Source organism: Globicephala melas, chromosome 10, assembly GCF_963455315.2.
Source record: "Globicephala melas chromosome 10, mGloMel1.2, whole genome shotgun sequence".
Taxonomy (NCBI): domain Eukaryota; kingdom Metazoa; phylum Chordata; class Mammalia; order Artiodactyla; family Delphinidae; genus Globicephala; species Globicephala melas.
Genome location: NC_083323.1, coordinates 38,523,919 through 38,538,547, shown reverse-complemented (window position 1 = coordinate 38,538,547; position 14,629 = coordinate 38,523,919). Strand labels below are relative to the sequence as shown.

Genomic DNA, 14,629 nt, shown 5'->3' with positions numbered 1-14,629 from the left:
AAATTAGTGTTTACCAGGTAGTTTTAGTATCACAAGATGAAAAATCCTAGAGATCTGCCCCCCCAAAATGTGAATATGCTTAACACTATTAAACCATACACTTTAAAATGGCCAAGATGATATATTTAATAATATGTTTTTACCACAATAAAAAAAAAACCCACAAAGTCAGAAAACCACTGAAATAGTTGTTTCTTGACAATTCAAATGAATTACTCAAAGCCATCCAATGAGACAGAAATTATGAAAACTAAGCTACCTGAACTTTTCAAAGATGGGTAAGAGAACATTGTACTATTAACTTCAAAAATAAATGCAGACTTCCTTGGTGGCACAGTGGTTAAGAATCTGCCTGCCAATGCAGGGGACACAGGTTTGATCCCTGGTCCAGGAATATCCCACATGCCGCGGCGCAACTAAGCCCGTGTGCCACAACTACTGAGCCTGTACCCTAGAGCCCATGAGCCACAACTACTTAGCCTGCGTGCCATAACTACTGAAGCCCACATGCCTACACAGCCCGTGCTCCGCAACAAGAGAAGCCACCGCAATGAGAAGCTTGCGTACCGCAACAAAGAGTAGCCCCACTCGCCACAACTAGAGAAAGCCCACATGCAGCAACAAAGACCCAACGCAGCCAAAAATAAATAAATAAATAAAATATATTAAAATATATATTAAAATAAATAAGTAAATAAATGCTATTTTCTTTTGGAAACCTCTGAGCAACATAAAATCAGTGTAAATAACCTTATGCATCTTTAGTGGGAATGCACTTTCCTATTTCATATTTGAAGTTCTATATCACAATAAAAAACAGCTGAAAGTAACTATAACAGTAAGAATCCAAACAAAAGTTCTGACCTGGAACTTTTGAAAGTTTTCTTTAAAATAACAGTTCTTTCCTTCAGCACCTGACAAATGTTGTGCCACTTCCTTCTGGTCTCCATGTTTCTGATGAGAAGTCTGCTTTAATGCAATGCCCCCTGCCCCAATGTTATAGTAGTTCCTTTCTCATTGCCTTCAAGATTTTTACTTTGTCTTTTGTTTTCAGAACTGCTTTGGTTTATCCTGTTTGGAATATGCTAAACTTCTTGAATCTGTAGGTTTATATCTTTTGCCAAGTTTGAGTAAGTTTTTAGCCATCATTTATTACTTCTTTAAATACTTTTCCAGCCGTGCCCTCTTTCTCTTCTTCTGGGACTCCAATGGCAAAAATGTTAGCTCTCTGGTATACTCCCACAGGCCCCTGAGGCTCTGTTCATTTTATTTTAGTCTATTTTCTCTCTGTTGCCCAGATTTGGTAATTTCTGTTGTTCTGTTTTTCAGTTCACCAATTCTTTCTTCCATCCCCTCCATTCTGCTGCTGAGTCTATCTGCTATTTATTTCAGTTACTGGATTTTTCAGTTCCAAAATTCCCATTTGGTTCCCCTTCATATCTTCTATTTCTTTGCAGACTTTTTTTGGCTGAGACTTTTTTTCATTTGTTTGAAGCATACTTGTAATTGGTTGTTGAAGCATTTCTGTGATAGCCACTCTATAATCTCTGTCAAATAATTTTAAGATTAATATCTCTGTAATCTTAACGCTGGTCCCTATTGTCTTTTTTTTTTTTTTTGCAGTACGCGGGCCTCTCACTGTTGTGGCCTCTCCCGTTGCGGAGCACAGGATCTGGACGCGCAGGCTCAGCGGCCATGGCTCACGGGCCCAGCCGCTCCGCGGCATGTGGGATCCTCCCGGACCAGGGCACGAACCCATGTCCCCTGCATCGGCAGGCAGACTCTCAACCACTGCACCACCAGGGAAGCCCCCTGTTGTCTTTTTCATTCAATTTGAGATGTTCCTTGGTATGACAACTGATTTTCAATTGAAATTGGAACACTCTGGGTATATTATGAGACTCTAGATTGTGCTTAAATCTTCTATGTTAGCTGACTATATTTGGCCCTGCTCTAGCAGAAAAGATGGGGAGATGCCATCTCATTATTACAAGGTAGGGGTAGAAGTTCAGGTTCCCCACTCAGCCACCATTGACACTAGCGATGGAACAGCTCCTTGTTACTTCTGACTCCTCACCAAGCCTTCACTGATACCTCCCTGGCTAAGGAGGCTATGGGTGCCTCACTACTACACCCTATGTGGCCTCCACTGACACCATAAGGGGAGAAAGAGTTAGGCCTCTTTACTGATGGGTGGTGGTGAAAGTATTTACTCTCTACCAGGCCTCTTCTGACTCCACCCCAGTGGGGAGGAGTAGGAGCTCCTTTTTACTGCCAGGTGGGGGTGTAAGTCCAGGCTTCCCACGTGGTCTCCAGTGCCAGTTAGGGTAGGGCTAGTTAACTATCCGATGGGGATGAAAATCTCGGCAGGTTCTGTATCTGGCCTAATCTGACATCATGACAGTAGAGGTGCTAGGATACCTCATGATAGCCTGGTAATGTTGGAAGTCTATGCTCCCTACCTGGCCTTTGCTAGTGAGGGTATGGGTGGGACCATGGTTTTTTTCTGCAGTGTTTGGCTGGAGTAGTTTTTTTTTTAAGGTTTTAGGGTACCCCTCTCCTAGTATTTGGCTAAAGAGGTTAGGGTTTTGTTGGGGCTTTTTTGGGGGGGCAGTGTGGGGCCATTGGTGCTTCTGGGTTATCAGCTTCCTCAGTTCCAAGTGTGGTATATCTGAGGCAAAGAGAAAAGCCAGAAACTTACTCCTGTCATTCTTTGGATCCTGAGATCCGTAGCTGTTCTGTCTTCTCTCTATCTTTTTTTTTTTTTTTTTTGGTCTTCTCTCTATCTTATAGAGTCTTTGTATATTTTATATATCATGTTCAGGGTTTTTAGTTGTATTCAGCAGGAGGAAAAACGGGAAAAACGTATCTATTCTATTTCCCAGGAAGCAGAAATTCTCATTTTTAATTGTCAGGAAATTATAATGTTTATAACATTACCAATTTTAACCTTTAAAAAAATTTCATTTTGTCAAAATCTCACAGGTAGAAGTATTATTTTTATACATAAACCCTGTTACTAGTCCAGTAACATGGACTAATGTACCTTGCCAAATACTGTGCTAAATTTCTGACATCGTGGTTTCACAATTATGCTACAGATACAATTAATTATGCCGATAGCAAAGACCAGGCTATTGTGTGTGAGAGAAATGAATTTATCTGTGAAAGTGGGCTCTATTTTCCAGTTATCTAGGCACCCAGATTGTCAAAACAAAACAAAACACAAAAACAAATTCAAAATGTGCAGAAGGATTTAAATTCCTCTCTTCTCTTTGCAAAACCACCTTTAAATACAGGAAATTCTGTAGCTTCTGTCTTCAGCATTTCTTATTTCTCTTAATTATTCCTCAGAGCAGTGACTATACTTCTTTGACCATGCACTAACTCCTGAAAATGCATATTTATTTATTAAAATCAATTACATGCACTACTGTCTTACTTTATTACTGTATCTCCCAATTCCCAGAGGCAAAAATCCTACTCATTGTGTAATAATTCTAAGATATACATTTTCCCCAAATTTTAATATTGCTGAAATCTTCTACAATCTATTGACCTTACAATCAATGATGTCTCAGCAATGGACAATGGCCACGACATGGTTGTCATCATCTGTCTTCATGTAACCCCAGTCACAGCTATTCATATTGTTTTCAACTTCAACTGATTTATGTGCATTCATACCTTTGATACCTTATTTACTGAGCTTAACTGTTACTTAAAATGTCTTCCTGGATGGTGTCTGAAACTTTTTGCTGATACCTTGTAGTAAGATCAAGAAAGCACCACCAACAACACTTGCAGAATGCTATCAGTGGCTTAGAAGAAAATCCCAAAGGCAACAATAAAACATTCTTAAGCAATGCTGCATCCAAGACACTACAATTAGATAAAGAATGATACTGTGTGTGTGGGGAAAAAAAACCCCAAGGTGCTTAAAAACAAAAAAACACACACACTGTATTACAGGTTTTTGTTTTTAACCTTTTAAATTGGTACATAAAATAATGACAATGTGTTATGACGATGGCATCTTAGATTTGATGAAATTCAGTTTACGCATTATAAACATACCCAAAGAAGTCCTGGCTTCCTATTGCACCTTTTTAATTGGCATCTCAAACTAGGCTTATTTAAATTCACATTCCACTACACTCGAATTTCCTCTGCTTCCCTCAATCTTGCTCTTTAATTCTTTAATACTAAAGTTAAAGGGCATCATTTTCCCAATTACAAAGGCTAGAAAGGGAGGCAGAATGGTGTAGTGTCTTAAAGTGCAGACTTGACAAGTTAGACTATCTAGGTTCAAATCCTAGCTCTGCCAATTATCGTGTGATTTCTCTCTATGACTCAGTTTCCTCATCTATAAAATAAGAATTATAATACGGGCCAACCATCACTCATCCAAACCCAAATTTCAAAACTTTTCTTTTTTTAAAATAAATAAAGAAATAAGTAAATATTTATTTATTTATTTATTGCTGCATTGGGTCTTCGTTGCTGTGTGTGGGCTTTCTCTAGTTGCGGCGGGCAGGGGCTACTCTTCATTGCAGTGCATGGGCTTCTCACTGCAGTGGCTTCTCTTGTTGCGGAGCACAGGCTCTAGGCACGTTGGCTTCAGTAGTTGTGGCACATGGGCTCTAGAGCGCAGGCTCAGTAGTTGTGGCTCATGGGCTTAGTTGCTCCATGGCATGTGGGATCTTCCCAGACCAGGGCTCGAACCTGTGTCCCCTGCACCGGCAGGTGGATTACTAACCACTGCGCCTCCAGGGAAGCCCTCAAAACTTTTCATATTTTAGAAATATAATATTGTAGATTATGCAACACCCTTATTGAGTCTGAGGCAGTACTCCATAACCAAACATGTTAATATTTTTGCAAAAAATAAGTTAAGTGGGGGAGAAACAAAGACTATAAATAGCCTCGTATCAGTTCAAGTCATGGTGAGTTGCCAAATGAGCCTACACCAAACTTACAATTTATTTTGTCATTTTTCAGAATTTTGAGGGTTTGGAATTGTGCATCTGGGCCTGTGGGGTGGTGGCAGCAATATATTTTCATGTAATTGTTAGGATGACCAAAATTATGGACTTAGAGCAGTGTATATTAAAGGACTTAGAGCAGTGACTGGCACACAGTAAGCACTCAATAAATGCTAGCTATTATCAGCATTATAACTACCTTTGATTTTTCCTCCCACCTTACTATCTAGATCCAGTGAATCACACTAAGCCTTATTAATTTTATTTTCCAAATTTCTTTCAGATCTGCCCCACTTCCAAGCTCACTGCCACTGCCCTGTCTCTAACTCCCTAATCCCTAATCTGTTCAAACTCCCTAATCAGTCAAGAATTGTCTTCTTAAAATACAGAGAAGGATCATCATGTTCCTAAAAATGCATCACCACTAAAGGTCAGTTAGCAAGGCATACAAATTCCTCTGTGCTGTAGTCTCAGTTCCCTCTTCCTGTCTTATCAGTTACTCTCTCCATATACCACTAACACTCCTCTCCTCAAAAAACGACGACTCCAGGGGGCTTCCCTGGTGGCGCAGTGGTTGAGAGTCCGCCTGCCGATGCAGGGGACACGGGTTTGTGCCCCGGTCTGGGAAGATCCCACATGCCACGGAGCGGCTGGGCCCATGAGCCATGGCCGCTGAGCCTGCGCGTCCGGATCCTGTGCTCCGCAACGGGAGAGGCCACAACAGTGAGAGGCCCGCGTACTGCAAAAAAAAAAAAAAAAAAAAAACCAAAACAAAAAAACCAAAATACATAGTCTGCTTTACACTAACTATGTATCATTCTTGACAAGAAATATGTAAATAACAGAAATGCATGGATTTGCCAACTCTTCTTGGTGCTCAAATACCCACATATCAAAGTAAATAGGACAAATGACTACTTCACTCTCTCCTGCTCCTCTCATCTAGCTAGGTCTGCTCTAAGACCAAATGATCAGATGATAGTTTTCTTTATTAAATAATCCAGGAGAACCAAGAGCTTAGCTATTTTTCACTAAAAGTAGTGACCAAAGATAGAATTATGAATAACAACAACTAATTCAGCTAACTTTACTGATAACTAAATATATGCCATAGATTGTGCCAAGTGTCTTATAAACACTATCTCATCTAATCTTCACAATAATCTTATAGAATAGGGATAAGCGTTAACATTCCTATTTTAAAGATGAGGAAACAGAGGTTCAGAGAAGTTGGTAATTTGTCTAAAGTTAATAGCAATTAATTAGCAGAGTTAAGATTAAAATAGAGTTGTCTCATTTCTGAGCTTGATATTAGGAATACTGTAACGTTTCTCATAGGCATGGTGGTGCAATTCATATAGTTCTTAAATTGGTAGGAATTTCTGATTCTTTTACCAAAAATAACAACATTATTGAATTCCAGGCAGAGGAATCAGCAGGTGCAGACTATGAAGCAAGATGCTTAGTTTGTTTAAAGGCTCAGCAAGGGGACCAGTTTGGCTAACAAAGACAGCCTGGAGAACGTGGAGAAAATGACATCAGAGAGGTAACAGAGGGTCAAACCACAGCCTGTAGGCCACCAAAACTCTGGTTTCTAAATGCATTATAAACCCACTGGAGGGTGAAGGGCTTTGAATTAAAATGTGATGTTATTCCACTTGCAATACTTTAAAAGGATCATTCTGGCTGCTGTGCAGAAAACAGATGGGGGGAAGAGGATGGTTATGGTTAGAATGATTCCAACTGCAATAATTTCAGTGAAGAACAGTGTCCAGGATCAGGGAGAAATGAAAGAGGTGACGAAACAGTTAGATACTGGATATATTCTAAAGGATAAGCCAAGAGAAATCTTGAGGATTCTGTTGTATGTTTATGAAATAAAGGTTATAGTGAAGAAGAAAAGCCATGCCATAAATAAGCCACCACAAATATTTTAAAAAATTATATCCTTAAATAGCTGATTCTTTAATGATCAAATAACAAAGCTAATGAAACTTTTTCCATGCTGTAAATAAGACCATGAAGATGTCACTGAATGTCACTACCAGTATATTATAATGATATGAAATCTTCAGCAATGTCTTCAGAACTACTCCAAACGTGAAGAAAAATATGTTAAATGTACTAATTAATCAACATTCCATTCTATATACTATAAAACTACATAATGCTAGCCTAACACAGGGCTAATTTTCTCTGCTATTGAAAGTTTAATACAAACACTAAAGCTACTCAAGATAAAAGCATTCCTTAAACATCTGTGGCAGAAGGCTAAAAAAGAAATGTAGTGACAAAATTAAAAAGAGACAAAAGAGATTATAACCACATCAATAACCAAAGTGTTAATAAAACAAATCATTTAAGTTTTATTATTCAAATACAAAATTTTTTTTATTCTTATAAGTCATAGGAATTTTTGTTTATGTGAAAAATAAAGACAATGCCAAGGCTAAAGTTACAGTCATTCAAATAAATAACATTCACTGGTCCATCAAGAAGGACAAGCTGAATAAACTACAGTGACACTGCACAACAGAGTACTAAATACTACACCTGAAGAGAACAATGAGAAATAGCTCTATAACCCACTATATAGTGGTCTCCAGGATAGACTGTTAAGTGAAAAAAGAAAACTGGAGAAATAGTGTATGATAGTCTTTCATTTATCTGCAAAGAGGGAATAATACTTATATTAAAACACAAACTGGGATAAAATATAAAATTTAAAAATGTTACCCATAGGAAATAGGGTGGTAGAGTAGGGACTGCCGTTAGAACCTGGTATTTTATGTAAATTATAAAATAAAATTAAACTAAACAAAAAACAAACTTAAACAGTGAACTTAATGGTATATCTAGTTAGTGGCATAACCAAACAGAAAAGAATTATTCCAAGTGACTTCAGCACACACAGTAATTTGATGGTATATTCCAAGTGGGATACCATAAGGACAAAAAGAAATGTCACCCCCCTCACCCCTGCCAAAAAAACGAAAACAAAATCCCAAACTTCAAACTGCTTTCAGTAATCATTATTATTGTGGTACTGTTATAAGCAATCTAATGTATATGTAATATATGATGAAGCAAATGAGTATTATGTGTTATTTTAATTCTACAGTTCTTGGCAACAAAGTAGGGGAGAAAGGAAATATTGATACAAGATTGAAGAGGTTAAAGAAAGACACCCTGATGCTGAATTTGAATTTGAAAGAATGATCAATGCAGCAGCAATGAGCACTTCTAGCACCCATTACAAGGAACAGGTTTCCTTAGAGAAATGGCAATTCCAGACCCAGGGCAGGAAATATAAAAGATGAGTCTGGAACATTTTTATACTACTAAAGAGCAAGGAAGCTTTTAAAGATCACTTTATTTGGTCATGTCCCAAGGTCTTAGAAGCCAACATGAAGAGACTCTTGTAGACCAAAGATGGTACAATTTGCTAATCAATAAGGGCAATAACTGCAATGGATTGAAATACATCAAGTACGTTTAAATGCATGTGCTCAAGTTATTTAGATCTCAAAAAAATCAATTAGTCCTTTTTGAGGGTAACTAGTAAACCAACTCATTATTTTAAAAATCAGTATATGCAGGGAAAGAATAAAGAATATATCCTGTTTTCCTATAAAACTTGTACAAGGGGTAACCAAATAGTAGATATGAGGCAGTTTCCTTTACAAAAATATTTCAGCTAATAAAAAAGAAAGACAAAGTTTAAATGCTGCCATCGTAAAACTCCTATGTCTTCATCTAATTATTTCTTCATCTCATTATTCTTTTATCTATTATTTCTTTATTTTATTTGTTATTATTTCTTGGTTATTGAAAGCCAAGTCAGAGGACTTGGTTTTCAATGTTTTCCACGTAATTTAAATATATAATTCAGTTATACTTAATGGCTAGAGTTATAATTAACCGATCGTTATAGACTGGAACAATAAATTGAATACATAATTTTTTGGGCTCCATAATCATTCTAGTATGTCCAGAAGTCATAGTTCTAGTATGTCCAATTTTACTTCTAGTCCATAGCCCAATGACATTCAACTACAACTTTTAGGGAAGAATACCTTGATGTGACAGTGAGAATTTTATACTGCCTGTATTAGTTTGCTAGTATTACCATAACAAAATACCATAGACAAAGTGGCTTAAACAATAGAAATTTATTTTCTCATAGTTCTAGAGGCTGGAAGACCAAGATCAGGGTGTTGGCAGGTTTGGTTTCTTCTGAGGCTTCTCTCCTTGGCTTACAGATGGCCACTTTCTAACAGTGTCCTTACATTGTCTTTTCTCTCTGTGTGAAAGACCCTGGTGCCACTTTTTGTGTCCAAATTTCCTCTTATAAAGATAGAGTAAGATTGGATTAGGGCCCACCCTAAGGGCCTCATTTTAATTTAATCATCTCCATCTATACAGTCACATTCCAAGGTTCTGGGGCTTAGGCCTTCAACATATGAGTTTTGTGGGGACATGATTCAGAGTGTAACACTGTCAATTCAGCACCCCAAAGGAAGAGAATAATGTTAATGCGTACATTTCAATATCTGACCCATCAGTAAATAGTAAAACAATGCATATACTGACCATTAACACTATGCTCCCCAAACTCACTTCATTTATTCTTCCTCTAATCCACTCTGGTGAAGGGGCATTATTAAACAATCTCTATTTTTGGTTTTCCCTAAGACTTCTACCTTATTCATAGCAGGGAGATGTTGAAAGTAATTATTTTGGTGAAAATGTGAGAAAATTGAGCCAGAATATGAAGAGCTATCATTCATCTATTCACTTGGCTTTTGCTAGGCTAGAGACCAGATGTGAAATTGTTAATTGTCTAGAAACTAAACTGCAACCTCACATTCTTTGTTCTACTGTCTCCAATAGAGGTCAAAAATTTAGAACTCGCTGTATCCTACCTAATCATCCACAAATCCTCATAGTGAACTATCTGTGCTTCACTGTTTTGTTTTACCTCTCAGTTCAACAGGGTTGAATTAGTACTATTCTGTGCAAAATGTAGTTGGTAAAGAAGCATGTAAACAACTGATATGTTAGAGATGATGATGAATCAGCCAGGAACATTAGCAGGGTTTCTGGAAGAAGTGATTCTAACATAAACTGCTGAAGTCTGGTAGTAGCTGGTCAAGTAAAGAAATGAGGCAAATGAATCACTATGAGCAAAGACACAATGATATGAACCAGCAGGGAATACTGGGGAACTGAAAGTAGTCTATATTGACAGAGTAAAAAATGTAGAAAGCAATATGGGAAACAAGAGCTAGGAAGAAGCCAGATCATTCCCATTTTATAAATAATATTAATCATAAAGGCTAAGTAGCTCAGCCAAGGGCACAAAGGTAGAGAATGGCAGAACCAGGATTTGCAAACAAATTTAACTCCAAATACATCACTTAGCAGAGTGACCCCATGGTTTATAACTGTTGTCTCTACGTCATTATTAATAGGGCCTTCCTTTACCCTATAAATGCTCTGATTTGGGAGGTATCTTTCACCCTACCTCTTAAGCCACCATGCTATATGTTTTCTAGACCCAAGAAAACTAGGATTTTGGATTTCATTAACTTCTCTCACTCATTAGTGAAATTAATTACTGAAAGAGATAATGCTGGTGAAAATAATCATGCATTTAGAAGGGGTTTAGGCAATCATCACCTAACAAATAGCCCAGTATATACGAGAGTTGAACGGTCTTTTATAAAAATATTATCCTTATTTAAAAAAAAGAATCTCAGAGGGCAGAAAGAGCAAAAAAGGAAAACTCATCATTCTTTTAATTTTAATTTTGTTCAAAAAAACTATAAATTTAAATATAGTTGACCCTTGAGCAACATGAGGGTCAGGGGTGCTGACTTTCCCTGAAGTTAAAAATCTGTGAATAACTTATAGTTGGCCCTCCACATAAGCAGATCCCCTGTACCTGTGGTTCCTCAGTATTCCTGGTTCCACAACAGCGGATTCAACCAACTGCAGATCACGTAGTACTGAAGTATTTACTGTTCAAAAAAATCCATGTATAAGTGGAACCATGCAGTTCAAACCTGTGTTGTTCAAGGGTCAATTATACTTCAGTTATACCACAGCCATTAATGCCATAAATGCCTATATAAAGGTAGTTAGATCAGCAAAACTATAGTCAACCTTGGTCAAAATAGGTCATTTTTGTTTGTATAAGTCCTATGAAACACATATTCCATATCCCACCTTCCAAAAAGAAGAAAAGTTGTAGTTACTCTACTGAAACTATTAACACCTGCAGCAGACTGCCCAACCCTCCTCACACTTATTTTCTGGCATTAAAAAAACTGAATATGCCAGATACTTGCTTCTCCCAGCAAAGACATGGGCAAATTACCAAGCCCAGGCCAACATAAGTCCCTTAAGGGGAAATCTGCTATAGTCAGAGGGCTCTCTAGGGAAGGTTTCCCTCCTTGACAGTCACAGAATATGGAGAAGATACTTTCCACTCCCCAACCACTTTTTATTTTGCTCTTGGATGTGCATATGTAAAAACACAATTCAGGAGTTGTGGCAATCATCTTGTAACCAGGAGGGAACAAGGCTAAGAATAAAGTGTATATTTGGGAAAGGCAGAAGAAAACACCTGAAGACTCCAAGCCCTGATGACAGCGCTGAGCAGCTTAATAAACAAACCTGAATGCCCTTCCTCTAAACTATGTATTATCCTGTACAACAAGTACCCTTTCTCTTTACGTCAGTTTAAGTTTGATACTGTTTACGTGCATCTAAAATCATCCCAACTGACAAAATGGGTTGTTAATCAAGTCTACAAGAGGAAATTATTCAGGACAATTATTACTGTCTTTTCAAACTCAGAAGCATGAATTAAAAAGGAAACACAGGATTACACATCTGAAGAAAGAAGCTGGGTTTTCATTTTCCCAAAAAGATAAAAAAGATAATGGTCAAAAGTTAATACATACTGAGTATTTCCTATGTGCCAGGAACCATACTTGGTGGGTTATCTCAGTTAACCCTCACAACAAACCTAGAAAATATTATTCCCATTCTACAGAGGAGAAAGCTGACAATTATAAAAGTTATGCAACTTGCCCAAGGTCATACCCCTTGAGAGTGGTTGAGGAAGCCTTCATAATCCACATTAGTTGACTTAAGAACTTAAGTACCAAATATTTAAGGACAGCTGAAGATAAATGCACCTTAGCTATTTTTTTCTATGAAGATGAAATCCAAGCCCTTTGTTGAGCATGAAAAGAACAGAAAGGAATAAAGAGAACCACAATTAAAATTATGAATAACCACTGTTGATTTACAATGGCAAAAAGAATCCTTCATTTTACACATAAAGAAATCAAAGCCCAGAAAGAGGAAACAAATTATCAAAAGGTGTAGCGCAGTCAGTGTTAGAGTCAAATAGCTCAGATTTTCTGATTTCCAGAGCACTTTTCATTTCACCGAACACTGCCTCTCCTTTAAACTGGTATACTGTATCTCCAATACACATGGGGGCTGGAGGGGGGGGGGGCGGGCAGTGTATGTGTGCATGAAATGTACAAAGAAATAAAACTATGAAGACTTACTAAGAGAGATTCACAGAGTAGGACTACCATATTTATTCAATATTTATTAGCTGATAAGCTTTGATGTGAACAGATAGACAATAAAAATGTTTATGGTGCTGGATACACAGCAACAAGAAAAAATAATTTGATGAAAAAATTATTTTGTCAGGATATGTATACTTCCTTGTTAAATTTTTCAAGAATCAAACTTTCTCAGAAAGTACTCCCCTATTAAAGGTAGTTAAGAATACAATGACTATTTTTCACTAAATTTTCATGTTTTTAGAAAACAATCTTAATAAAAACTAAGCATAAATATACTGAATAATTGGAGAATTATGTATCATATTCTTTCTTTAGCAAAGTAACCTAATTCAGAATTGTTGTTAATTTCCCCTAACAATTCATGATTACATAGGGATATACTAGATTGCTAAATATTAACCTTGAATCATTTGACAATACATACACTCAAAAGAAAAGGAGATGGGGCTGGAGAATGTGTACAATTACTCATATCAATTCAAAGTACCAAAAGTCAAAGATGGTAGGGAGACAAGAAGATGATCTCACACCAAGAGACAATATTTGGATTCCCATGATCTACTTATTCTCTTTCCTGGGAAGAATAATTTTTATGAATTAAGGTAATATAAGAGTTCAATCATTTATCCATAACAACAATTTCTATAAAATCTCAAGTCTCTAAATAGTATTTGGATAAAAACAAACACAGAACTAGCTTACTCTGCAATATCAAGATATCCACAAGAAGCAGCTGCATGTAGTGGTATCCAGCCTTCATTATCAGGTTGATTAATATTTGCTCCATTTTCTACCAGAAACTTCACCATATCAACATTGTCATCAATGCAAGCCTAAAAACAAAACAGAAAGCAGGATTAGAAAAATTTTGAATCAATACTCCCAACAACACATCAATAGAATAAAATTCCTATTTTGAAGCTTTTATAACATATTTTCTATAAGGTAGTCTCTTGCCATCTTGATTGTACTGCTATGAAGTAGGCCAATGGTACTACCTAAATTTTAATAGTCCTTGCTTAGATACCCATATAACAATACTGTATGTGACTAGACATTTTATGCCAACCCCATGAGGAAAACAAGTACATGTCAACATGGAAACAATCAAAACATTATAATTAAGTACCAATAATATCCTCTATAGCAGTGGTTCCCAAACTGTGGTCTGTTCAGGGAGTGGGATCCCTTCAGGGAGGCGACAAGGTCAAAACTATTCTCAAAATAATACTAAGATGGTATTTCCCCTTTTCACTGTGTTGACATGTGCACTTGAGGATGCAAAAGCACTAGTGGTAAATATGTTTCTGTCTAAGAATAAATCAAGGCAGTGGCAAAAAAAAACAAAAAAAACACCCCACAGCACTTTACTGTCCTTGTATTCACCACTCTGCACTCACAGGTTTTTTTTCTTTCCCAAGCTATTTTTACTTATGAATGTCCTTGACAATGCAGTAAAAACTATAAATTTTATTAAATTTTGACTCTTGAATATATATCTTTTAAATACTCTGTGGAATAAGACAGGAAGCATGCATAAAGCATTTCTTCCAAATATAATGACTGCCCTGAGGAAAAACACTTGTGCAATTAATTTGCAAGCCGATCTAGCCACTTTTTCCATGGAACATCATTTTAAAAAAATTTTTTACTGGGGTATAGTTGATTTACAATGCTGTGTTAGTTTCAGGTGTACAGCAAAGTGAATCTGTTATACATATACATATATCCACTCTTTTTTAAAAATTCTTTTCCCATATAGGCCATTATGGAATATATTTTTACTTAAATGGCAAACTATAGTTAGTCTAACTTGGATGTTGGCAGAAATTTTCTTGAAAATGAACAAAGTCTGTCAAAAAAAACTAACAGTATTTGTTGCCAATGATAAAATTCAAGCTTTCAGGAGTAAATGAATTAGTTATTTTAATTAAAAAATGCCATTTATATAACATGGGTAAAGTATTGCTTTAATTCATTTAAAAATGAATTAATGAATATATAGAGTCCTCTGTTTTACCCTCTAGT

General features: G+C 36.7%; 1 protein-coding gene across 8 annotated transcripts in view; it reads right to left on the bottom strand.

The window, feature by feature from the left end:
• PPP1R12A (protein phosphatase 1 regulatory subunit 12A) overlaps positions 1-14,629 on the bottom strand; it is a 158,467-nt gene that overhangs the window by 85,132 nt on the left and 58,706 nt on the right. For all 8 annotated transcript variants that reach the window (XM_030866210.3, XM_070046381.1, XM_070046380.1 and 5 more), the window contains one exon: positions 13,304-13,434. In XM_030866210.3, coding sequence (XP_030722070.1) covers positions 13,304-13,434 — 131 coding nt within the window. The remainder of the gene's footprint in view (positions 1-13,303; positions 13,435-14,629) is intronic.